Below are 11892 nucleotides of genomic sequence, written 5' to 3'. Positions count from 1 at the left end.
GACCAAGTCCTCCCTCTGCTGGCAGCACTGCCCCGCTGCAGGTGGTAAGTTCACACAGGGTGCCCCACACCATGCTGCTCACCCCGTCCTCTGCGGGTAGTCCTAACTGCTTATGGAACTCAAGCCAGGTTTTGCATCACAGTGAGGCTCAACTCTCAATATTCTGTTTAGCCTTCTTACTCTAGGCTGACTATGGGTCTCATCTAACAAGTGGAAGAGAGTTTTCTTTCACACGGATGGGAGGAGGAGTAAAGGCAAAAAGCACCTTCACGAAAGAACAGCCCACAGACGCGCATTCAGGGTGCTTTCAACCCCATCAGTTGTGAGAACCACCTATTAACCACCTGATTCCACCCTCACTGAGTTCCACAACCTGGGATCTTTCCTTCCCTCCGGCACATCTTAGCCCAGACCCAAACTCAGCAGAAACGGGAGACCTAAAGAGCTGTTTTGGATTTTTTCCCCACCCCGGAGACCCAAAAAAAAGTATCTCCAATCAGTACTCAACCTTTTAAGACTGAAATTGCCAAGAGGGCCACTTTTCATGTTGCAGATTATTACACCACTTATTATCACTTGTCAGAGGTCCTCAGAAATTCCAAGATTTTCAAGGGGGAAGGGAGGGACATTCAGTCTAAAGTTGGCTTATTCACAGACCAGATTCCCATTTTTCAATGACTGATTGAAGTGAACACGGCAGTACACTGAACTGGGCCTCCAGTGAAAGGTGGCAAACATACTTAACCATCAAGTCCCACCAAGTCCCCTGCAGCCCTGCCTAGAGGGGAGGGCTAGTCAGTCAGGTGCCCCCTCCAGGGGCTGACTCAGCACACCTGTCCTGGGAAGATGGGTTGGGAGGGCTTCTGACTGGGAGAAATACTCTAGAGGGCCCTTTAAAAATGATGAATTATTTCTAATAAGTATTAAAAACCATTAAGAAAGATCATCTCAAACAAGCAGTAACGAATAGGACAAGATCAAAAGGTGAGTTTTCTTTTTTTTTTACTGGTTTATAATAATCTTAAAAAACCCCATCACACCCATAAACCACCACAGGTGAGAGGATGAGGGAGATGGAGAATGAATGCTACAGTATGTGGACGGCAGGAGACCCAGATTATTTTCTAGGGGTAGTGTGGAATGGAGGCGCGGGTGTGGATAGGAGGCCCTGGCATGGACCTTTATTGCTGGTTGGGGGCTGGCTGGCAAGGGGGAAGAGGGGCTCAGGGTGAACTAGGAAACATCTCCCACCAAAGGCGAGGGTAGTGGGGGGCAGGGGGGTCACAGTACATTTTCCATGCAGACTAGGGGTGGGAGTGAGAGCTTCAGATGCACCCCTACACAGGAAGAGATGGGTTTGAGGTTTGATTTTTAAGCCCCCAAGTTGGTGTCTGGTCCAATTTCCTAAAATGGCAGCTCACCTTTTGGGGAGAGAGGCATTGGAAAAAAATTACAGCAAAAATATCTGGTTTAGAGATCAAGCAGGGGATAAGCTGAGACAGTGGTGTCCTTTCAGAGAATTTAACTCAAGAGAAGCGAGAACTGGAAGGGGCCCCTGGGTGAGATGGTGGCCAACACACTGGGAGAAGGCGTCGCACCAGAGGCTGCTGGTGCTCCTGGGGGCTCAGGACAGGGAGGTACCAGTGTCTACAGACGGCAGCAAAACAACGGGGAACAATAAATTAGGACTCCATGTTGCTATCATTTGGCATAACACAATCAGGCATTATTTTTCCTTGTTTTTTCTCTTTTTAAATATAAGGCAACTTGCCAACACGTAATTTAAAAACTGGTCTTCAGTCACATTGCTAGAGATCACTAGAGAATTTCTGGCTAAAGAACAGTGGATAGTATAGTAAACAAAACCAAGAATCATAAATAACATCAGCTCACATTCCCCAGAGACAAGAGGAAAGGGTAGGGCTTATTTGGTTTAAAGGAAGAAAAAAAAAAGAAAACAACAGCCCAACTATGTGTCTTTAACAGAAGGATGCAAAACATTACAACAAAACAATCTAAGTTACAGAAAAGTTTAAAATTTCTAGCCAACTAACTGTCATTGGGGAACAGACACTCGAGCATGGAGTGGGTGAGGGCGGGCGAGGGGCAGGAGGGGCTGTTTCCAATAGGGGCCCATCTCCAGCTGTTAGAACCATGCTCATTTGGTAAAGGAGAATTCAAAGAACTTAAGGCTTTGTGTTTTTCTTTCTTCATTAAACAGGGGCTGCGAAAGGTGACTAGACAGTGAATGCACCTGTGGGGCCGCTCACACACATTGCTACTCAAACCCACGCTACATTCATACAGAAACAGGACGCTTAAAACTTACAGTGTAGAGCAATATTCTTAGCCAGTGTAGAGAACCAAATGCAGTTTAACTTTTTTTTTCAGTGTTTTTAATTCCAAACTCCAATGTGATCATCCCACACCTACTACCTAATTCCTCAAGTAAGACTGGCTTTTTGTTTGTTCTGTTTGTGAGGGGGGAGTGGGGCGTGAGGGCAGCAGATGACTCAGGAGAGAAACAGTGAGGAAGGTCTTGGATATGCCAGACGGTCCTGGCATTTCTCTACTGATGGAAAGGGAGTTAGGAACCAAGGTATCAATACAAAGGCGGGTTCCCCGGCCCCCTGCCATGTCTCAAGGCCACGGCCACATGCTTGCAGGATGCCCTTGAGGAGTGTGGCAAGGACAAGTGCAGTGGCTCTGGGTTCAATGCAGGTGTAAAACAAAGCCTTGAGGAATGGGGAAGAGCTGGGAGGAGATGCAGACCGGGTCCGTTTTGATTTGAGGTCTTTGGGTAAGTAAGAATTCGGCTCCCAGAGCACTTGGGAAGTCTGGCTTCTTAGTCCCAGAAAGAGACAGACAGACAGGAAGACGCCTAGCTCAGGTGGCTGGATGCTGACTACTACCTCGCCTACGGGACCCTCCTCATACCTCAGTCCTAAGGGCAACAGTGAGAGGTGCAGTAAAGATGAAAGGAGGCTGGTGGGAAATGGTCGGGGCGCAGAGGGGGCAGGGACTGGACTGATAAGCAGGCAATGGAGAGTCAAGCCGGGAGTTGAGATTAGGTCCCAACATAAACCCAAAAGCTGCTGGGGCTGGTACAGGGCAAGATGAGGGCGAAGAGGACCCCCCTCTGTCCTCAATTAGATCCCACTCAATTCCCTTTCTTAGACATCCAAGAATGATCACGTTGGAGCAGTGACACTTTGAAACTATCCATTACTCAAAAGTAAGACTAAACCTAGGAGGGCGATGTATGACGTGGAGCTTGTGGGGGGCCCCAGGGCTCCCTATCTGTACCCTGGGTGCTGAATATGAAGACTTCGACTATCTGCGGGGTCAGGGGCTCGGTTGCCAGGGGCTCGGTGGGCCTTGCTCAGCATGGCCAGGCTCTGTTCTCGGAAGCAGGCCTGCTGGAAATCCCCACTCAGGTAATCCACCGTTTGTACCAAGCTGTTCTGGCTTGCCACCGGACCGCCCCCGGTCCCTGCCCGCAAGTGCGCCCCAGCAGCCACCGCCGCACAGTCGAGGGGTGCGCCCGCGGGCGGCCCGGCGTGGAACGGCCCGGCGAGGTCCTGAGACCCCGAGCTGTCGCTATTGGGAGTGGGCAGAATGTTGTTCCACAGGGGCTGGAAGTAGTGACCATTGGGGTAGGCCAGTGGGGCGGCCAGGCCGTTGACGGGTGGGGATGGGGTTGGCTTCTCCAGGGGTGGCTTCAGATGGAAAGGCTGTGCCAGGCAGAGTTCCTGCGGGTAGGCAGGGGCCTTGCCCACCAAGCCAGGCCCTGCCAACTCGCGTCCTGCCGCATGCTTGCCTGCCAGGCCGGGGGCCGGCGTCCCACCGGCCTCACCGCACATCTGCTGCAGGTGGGCCAGCTGGTGCTGGTTCCAGGCGACTGGCTTGAGGTCGCTAGGGTAGCCAGCGGGGGCGCGCGCGAGGCCCGCGGGCAGGTTGATGGGGCCCGCAGCGGGCAGCGCGGCGCTGGCCGCGTGGGTGTGCTCCATGGGATTGACCACACATGAAGGCATTGGTGTGGGGACGCTGTGGGTCGACACCCGCGTGCTTGCATTGATGAGCAGGCTGCGACTAATGGGGCTGGGGTTGGCGATCTGGCCCTCACACACTGAGGTAGTGCTGACGCCCGCCCGCGTCTGGCAAAACTGGTTGATCTGGTGCACGATGCTGCTCAGGTCCGGGGGCTGGCTGTGGTGCAGCGTGGCCGCCATGGAGAGGGGGATAGTTGAGGTAGACACGGTCACATTCGGGGGGGCATCTGAGTCTGGCATCTTCCGGCCTCCATGCAGCAAGGGAGTGGGGGGGTGCTGGAGACCCTGGTGAGACAGGGCCTGAGGGTGGACCAAGCTCTGGGTCTGGGCCATGGGCTGAGGGTGCCCCAGGCCCTGAGGCTGTTGGAGGCTCTGGGGGTGGGACAGCGCCTGGGGTGGCGGGATACCCTGAGGGTGCTGCAGCGTCTGGGGAGGGGCATGGGCCAGGGTCTGTGCGTGCTGCAGGGCCTGCTGGCGGGCCAGAGCCTGGGCCTGGGGGTGGGCTAAAGTGCTGGGTGCCACAGTGGCATAGGGCGCCACTGGGGGGTTCATGATGGCCTCGGGGAGCAGCCGGGCTCGGGTGCCGTCAAAGTCCTTGAGTATGCTTTTGGCTGGCACTTTGACAATGGCCAGCAGGCCTGCCCTGGTGGCGGCCTGAGTCGGGTAGGGGCTGTAGCGCTGGGCCGATGTGTCCAGGCCGTTCACAGTACGACGAACGTGTTTCCGCTGGGGAACCTTCACACTGTTGGGGAAGATTTTTATAGTCAGTGGGTTGTTTGCGACCTTCTTAGCATACGCGTCCAATTCGGCTGGGGTGGGGTAGTGAGCAGTTCTCATTTTCTGTGTAGTGTCCCCTAGAGAGAGAGAAGGGGAAGGAGAGCAGAGAAGGAGAGGGAGCTCGTCAGTGCCAAGCCAACCAGCCCTCCTAGACTTCCCGCCTGCGGCCTGGGGGGCAGGGCGCACGGGGTGTCAGGCTGAGTCTCCAGTTCGGAGCCAGCCTCGGCCCCCCACAAAAACAAGCCCGGCTAACATGCAGTGGGCACGTCTCATGGGCCGGGGCTCGTGCTGAGTGCCAGGCTGTCTCCGTGAATCCCTGCTACTGTGTTAGGAGGCAGGTACTCTCATGATGGCCCCACTTCACAAACGAGGTCACTAAAGATCAGAAGAGCAGGGCAACTTTCCAAAGTCTCCCAACGTAGAGAGCCGGAACTGGGCCAATTCTCACACGGAAGTCTATCCAAGTTCCTACCAGCCCCTGCTGGCCTGGGGTTTGGAGGTTCTAAGCAGGGCTGCTTGTCAGGGCCGCTCGGTCCCTGCCCGGTGGCACCCTGGGGAACAGGGCATCCAGAATGGCTCCCCTCCGGTCTGCGGTGGCCAGTGAGGCGTCAGCTCTCTGGGCAGTGGCAGCTGGCGCACTGCCCACGGGGTGAGCATCCTGGCACAGGAGACAGGATGCTGCTTTTTTCAGGGGCAGAGGAGTGAGCTGCCACCATTCCTCCCCCACCCCCATGTCACAAGTTCACTTTTGTTTACAGCTTACTCTCAGCCTGGCTGGGTGAAGATCAAAAGGCTTTATTTATTTCCTCGTGGGGGGTGACAATAATGACAGGACTGCAGGGAGGGAACTGAGGAGAAAGGATTCAGAGCATCTTTAAGTTCTGAGAGCCAAAAATAGTCTGTATTCGGCCCCTGTCAGCTGTCACTTTCTGAAATGAAAGAGGAAAAACCTGCCCTCCTTTGGAGACTGCGGAAACACCGCTCAATGGGCCTCATTAATGCTAACAGTCTCTTTGTTCCCGTCTCCAGTCGCCTCCCATCAGGGGGCTCCAGCGGATGTCGTGCTTGCAGTCAAAAAGGAAAAGGTTCTGAGAACAAGAGCTCTTTAAGCTTGCCAGGTTCCTGGCAAGGGGTCTCAGCTCCATTCTCCCTCTCTCCGAGGGAGGGTCTCTCCTGAGTATACACAGAAGGTGCTTAATAAAGGCTTGCTGAGTAAGTACACAGACTCCCCGAAGCAGAAAAAAAAAAGGAGGGGTGCGCTTGGCTGGGAGCCGGGGTTCAGCTAGCAGACTCCCTCCCTACTTCCTCCCGGTGCCGGAGGCCGCCAGGGCAGACCAAGTACTAAGCTGACCAAATGCCTGGCTTGTGGCCTCAGCTGGCTTGGCCCAAAGGAGACCCCATTCAAAGTCACGTCGCTGGGCATCATGGAACAGAAGTCGTCTAGTGAGTGCTGGCAGGGAGGGGCACAGCTGCCTGCATTGGGTGGCACTGCTGGTTGGCTGGCAGCAACTGCTTAGAAACTGCTGCTCTCCTCGGAAGCAAGAAAAGAAAGCTCCAGTTCAGGAGGGGCAGAGAGATCCGGACTCACGCTCAGAGAGGCAGGACTCAGCAAAAAAGGGTACAGAAAGGAAAAGGTTCATGTTTTCAAACGCTGGCACAGTGCCTTGAACTTGGTAGGCATTCTAACGTATTCAAGGCTCTACTTTATTTACTGAGTGCTGAATACCTGCTCCATCCGTAATCGCCGTGTTTATAAGATGACTGATCTGCAGAAGGCCTTAGAAGGAGGAATGTGACCGTGACAATTGAAGGTAGGAAGCAGGAAGAGGCAGGGAGGCCTGGAAGGCTCCCACCCACTAGGCAGCAATAGACGGCAAGCAGGGTCAAAGCCTGGAGAACAGAGTTCTGCTGCTGCTTGTCAGCCTCTGACCCTTAATGGGCTTCAGGCTCCATAAAGTGGGGGTCATTTTCTGACCTGTCTTACATTCTCTTGCACAGAGGACACCAAAAAAGTCTGTAATCACTGAAGAATGCCCCTAAACTCAAGGCACCAGAGCTCCACGAGAAGCTGCCCCGGTCAGCCCCTGTGCTTTCAAGTGCCTCATGAGAAGTGTGTGACATCCTGGCTTGGCGCCTTCCTTACCCGGAGCAGACCTGCAGAGTAAGTACCTGGAAATACACTGTCTGGCTGAACAGCTGGGATTCAGCTGAATAGGAGGAGTCTGAAACTGCTGCGTTTCCATTCAGACAGGAAATGAAGGTCTGCCCCTCCATGTACGAAGAGTCTTGCTCCATGTTAACAAGCTTCTCTCCTTGAAGGCCAACTGAGAGAGGCTGGGACAGTGGCTTGCTGAGTAACAGAGCTCCTTTGCTCCAAGTCAATATCAACTCTCGAGCTACTTTTTTCCAACAGAGGCACAACGTGTGCCAGCCTCAATCAGAAGTACAGGACGGGACACTACACCGACTAGTTCCCTCTGTCCTGGCTCCGCTGATGTTGATGATGGTGATGAGGTGAGGGGCGGGGAGGCTGGACACAGGCTATAGCACATTAAGGAAGACTCTCAAGGATGACAGATGAGCATACTGGACAAGAAAGAGGTCCCATTCTGGGGCTCTGACACCACCCACTTCACGTACCAGACTTCAGCCCAACCCTTCGAGTTTTCCTCAGTATCATCTCCGTCCCCACACAGGCACCCTGGAGCCTCTTCCTTCTGCATCATTTCCTCTAAGTGCACAGCCGACAGACACTACAGCTTTGCAAGCAACTTGTTTAACTATCTGGTACCAACGGTGTCGTTAATCGGGACATAAAGCAGTGGAGAACAGAGATTGTGGTTAGAAAAAAGAGACTGGATTCAAGCACTGGCTTTATTATCTGACGACTAAGAGTGTCGCTCAGTCATTCCTCATTTATAAACAGCAATGATACCTGCTGTCCTACCTCACAGAATTACTAAGATCAAGAGATCCGATGAACAGAAAATGCTCTGTAAAGAGGACCTGTAACTGTCAATGGTAATCATTCAAGGATAGCAGGTTTCGCTGAGTCTACCCACAGATGGGACAAAGTAACCTCACTGGGACCTCCCTGTTTATCTTTCTGTTTTGAAGATCAGAAGACACTAGTGGCCTCTAACCTGTGGAGACACACAGGTGTGCCTCTGCATCAAATACAGGCTTTGGAGTCTGACCCAAGAGTGAATTCTAGCCTCGTCACTGATTAGTAATGTGACACTGACAAGTGACAAACACTCTCATGCTTAAAAGAAAGATAAGTGAGTCTCCCATATGGAATTATTGAAGAGTGAATGGGAATGTGCATAAAAATAGGCAAGACAGTGCCTGGCATATGGTAAGCACTCAACAAATGTTAGCTAATATTTCTGATGTTTCTCTTAGTTTATCCAGTCATCGGGCCAATTTGCCATTTCCCGATCTTTCCACTAGGGGGCAGATAAGCATACGAGAGTATAGTAAAAGATTAATTTTGATTATTTGTCCTAGGTCCCAAGACTCTACAGTGAAAGAGGTCACAGTCGCTGTCTGAAAGACAATCTGAAGACCTGGGACCTTTGGTCATTTCAACTACTCTACCCAGAAATCTTTATCAAGCCACCCTATCTGTACACCTGACTGTAAACTGGAGAAACAGGAGCAGAGGCTTGGGGTTAATGAAGGAAAAAAATGTTCAAAAGCAACAGTTTCTGGGGAACTGGGAGAAGATGGCTTAGAGGAAAACAAATTTTTCAAGTACAAAGCTCCATTTCAAGTACAAAGCTCCAAAATGGTGGAGATCTCCCGAACCATGTGACACAGAATAACAACCCAGGAAGGTTCTGGGAGGGCAGCCACTGACCACAATTGTGGTCTTCTAGCCCATGCAGGACCCACCCAAAGGCAAGATGTCCCTTAATCCAGCCTGCACTAAGGCAAGTCATACTATGGTAGGAAAATATATCACACCCTCCTATGCATCTACGTAGAAGAGGATGGGGAGAAGAGAAAACACTGGTGTCTGAAGGGACTGATATTATGATTCTGTACATACGGCAGCTCAAGCCGGCGGACGACTGATCAGCCGGGTGACTGACAGTGCTGGACCAAGAAGCCACATAGCCCCTCTCCTGAGCCCTGACCCATCTCCCCTGCCTTAAGCTGACTATTCCAATATAAAATATACTAAACTATTAAGGCTGATGCTGGGAAAGATTGAGGGCAGAAGAAGAGGGCATCAGAGGATAAGATGGCTGGATGGCATCACCAACATAATGAACATGAACTTGGGCAAACTCTCAAGAGATGGTGAGGGACAGGGAGGCCTGGCGTGCTGCAGTCCATAGGGTCGGAAGAGTCGGACACGACTGGATGTAAGTATCTGCACCCCATGGAGTTTCCTAGGTAGCACTAGTGGTAAAGAACCTGCCTGCCAATGCAGGACACATAAGAGACATGAGTTTGATCCCTGGGTTGGGAAGATCCCCTGGAGGAGGGCATGGCAACCCACTTCAGTATTCTTGCCTGGAGAATCACCATGGACAGAGGAATCTGGCGGGCTACAGTCCATGGGGTCACAAAAAGACATGACTGAAGCAACTTAGCATGCACACACTCCATGCCCACATCACTAGATACTGAGTTCTGTGTTCTGAGCAACTTTTAAGACCCTCCTTAGGATGGGAGCAGGGAAAGGCTGAATAGCAGCCACAGATCCTGACAGCTGGTAGACTTCGGCTCTGGGCAGCGCCTTAGCTTCTGGTTTGTGAAGCAGACAGTTTATACTCTGTCCCACCTTAATGGTAAATGCTTAATGTTAAGAACTGTAAATCACAGAAGAGGATTGTTTTTTGTTTCTCCTAATACATTTTGGGAGAGCAAAGAAGCAAGCAAGTGAGCTTAAAAGCACCACTGGGTTTTCTTCTCTGCAAAAGTTTAGGTGTAGTTAAGGAGAGTCACAAGAGAGTTGAAGCGATTCAAATACATTGTCCCCCAAATGAATAGCTAAGCCTGAAACCAGAGAAAAAGGACACCTCAATTCTTGAATACAGATTTGGGACAGAGCTTTCTGCAGAGGTGACTTGGGGGCTGCTCTGGGGAGAAGGGAGTGAAGATCCAACATCAGCAGCTAAGATAAAGCTGCCAATTTGCCTTTCCTCCTAGATGGTTCAGCCCTTGATGGTAAATCTCTGGGCGAAGCTGTCAGTGTGTTAAGGACCTAGAAGAAAGACAGTGAGCTGCTCTCTGCCATCTTACTACATCCTTCTGAGTACACCCCCCCAGCTCTGTGCCTGGAAGCCTGCACCCAGCCACAGCACGTGAGCAAGTGGCTCTGGGCGGCCAGAGAGCCCAGACAATGCCTGCACCCGACCAGCACGCATGGGAGAGAGAGAGAGAGCCTGGGCAGGAGTTGGGACAGCGAACTTGCCGACTACGTCAGGCAGCTGCAGAAGGAAGACTGACACTCTCAGCTCTGTTGTTACAGGAGCTGCATTCACGGGCCAAATTCTAGATCTGGCCAGGCTCTGAGTCTTACTCTCCCTCAAAGAAAGGAAGTCAAGAGGCCAGACCGTTTTTAACTTCTGCAGATAATCTCATGGAGCAGGGAGCGACAGACGACAGCCTGGAAGCCAGCGCCAGGCTGCTGCGCTCCCGCAGAGGGCTGTGCCGGAGCACAGCCGCACTCGTCTGTTTACACGCTGCCACGGCTGCCGGTGCCCTGGGGGCGCAGAGGTGAGAACGCGCAAGAGACCACGTGGTGTGGTCCATTCGACCCCTGTCAGCAAAAGCTTGCCAACCTCGGCCATAAAGGAGTCAGGTAACCTGCTGAGGCTCTTTTTCTGTGAAAGGGTAAGCTGAGATGCTTCGTTGCTCTTCCCTTTTTGCTCTGAAAGGAAACTCTATTCCAAATTTAGGGCCATCTTTATACTCGAAGATGCCGTGCATGGTGACAAGCCAGGAATAGAATCTTCCTTGCACATTCACGTAGTACAGGGATGGAAGGTAGGAACTGGGAAAACACAAAGTCTGAAGCCCCAGTGCCAGCCAATGTAATACAGGAAGCTAGCAGTTCTCCAAAATCCCGTCCCGGGGGAAGAATATTAACAGGAACACGCCCAGAGAGGCTGAGAAAGCTAGATAGTTCCGTGTCCCTTCTGGAGGCGAGAGTTTATTTGCTGTGAGCTGCGGGCACTGGCTCAGAAGGCAGACAGCAAGGCCAAGGGGGAACAGTCTGTCTCCGTGGCAGAGGGCACTCAGAGAGCTCCAAACAACATAACAGTGCAAACAGTTTGTGTCAGAGATACAGTAAGTAATCTGGACTGTGCATTTTCATACCATTCCTCCCAGGGTTCAAACTGAAACACTTCTTTGAAGGGTGATATATACATATATGATATATGTAACACTGGGCTGTAAAACACCATATAGCCCGACTGCTCAACAGACATCTATCAACAACAATTAAAATTAAGATGACACACACTGGGGAATCTAGTATTTAAGAGGCCTCTGATCAGAGAAGCATCTTGCACTGCCGACAAGTTCTGCAGCTGCTTTCTTGCTGTCTGTGCTGAAGAATATCTTGGAGGTAGCAAAGTCAGGGTACCCTAAAGTTGTCTCTGGGAGAACCCGAATGGAGGGGAAAAATAAAGGACCGCATGCTTCCCTGGGATCCAGATTACTTACATTTCTGAAGTCCAGTGTTCATCTGCGTGTGAGAAAGAAGCTGAAAGGACAGGTCACCTGGCCCTGGTAGACAGGCTAGCATGGCAGACCGGCATCAACACAACATGAGGCAGTCACTCACACTGCAATGACAAAAAAACAAGGTCATGGAACACAAAGCAATCACTCAAGGAAGATACCAGGGACATCGGATATCAGCAGCAGAGGCCCAAGTTTAGATAGATAAGCAATTTAATTAGCAGCATGTAGGACGAAAATATATCTATGTCTTTATCTGTAGAAACAATTTGCTCTCTACTATTGCTATGGCTCAAATATTTCAGTCAGCGCAGATGCCTGGGTGGGGAAAATAAAAACTAGAAAATACCGATCCACA

The 11892-nt window shown here is 51.6% G+C and overlaps 1 protein-coding gene across 3 annotated transcripts in view; it reads right to left on the bottom strand.

Annotated features, from left to right (window-relative positions):
- Window positions 1-781: 781 nt before the first annotated feature.
- The window catches only part of FAM222B (family with sequence similarity 222 member B), a 56373-nt gene continuing 45262 nt past the window's right edge, over window positions 782-11892 (bottom strand). The window contains exons 2-3 of one of the 3 annotated variants that reach the window (XM_065910267.1): window positions 11517-11638; window positions 782-4906 (exon numbers count right to left, since the gene is read on the bottom strand). In XM_065910267.1, the coding sequence (XP_065766339.1) occupies window positions 3297-4906; window positions 11517-11598 (1692 nt within the window). In that variant the 5' untranslated portion in view covers window positions 11599-11638 and the 3' untranslated portion in view covers window positions 782-3296. The remainder of the gene's footprint in view (window positions 4907-11516; window positions 11639-11892) is intronic. The other 2 variants (XM_065910266.1, XM_065910268.1) reach the window with 2 other exon arrangements.

This window comes from Muntiacus reevesi, chromosome 18 (assembly GCF_963930625.1).
Source record: "Muntiacus reevesi chromosome 18, mMunRee1.1, whole genome shotgun sequence".
In the NCBI taxonomy this organism is placed as follows: domain Eukaryota; kingdom Metazoa; phylum Chordata; class Mammalia; order Artiodactyla; family Cervidae; genus Muntiacus; species Muntiacus reevesi.
This window is presented reverse-complemented; position numbering and strand designations above follow the sequence as displayed.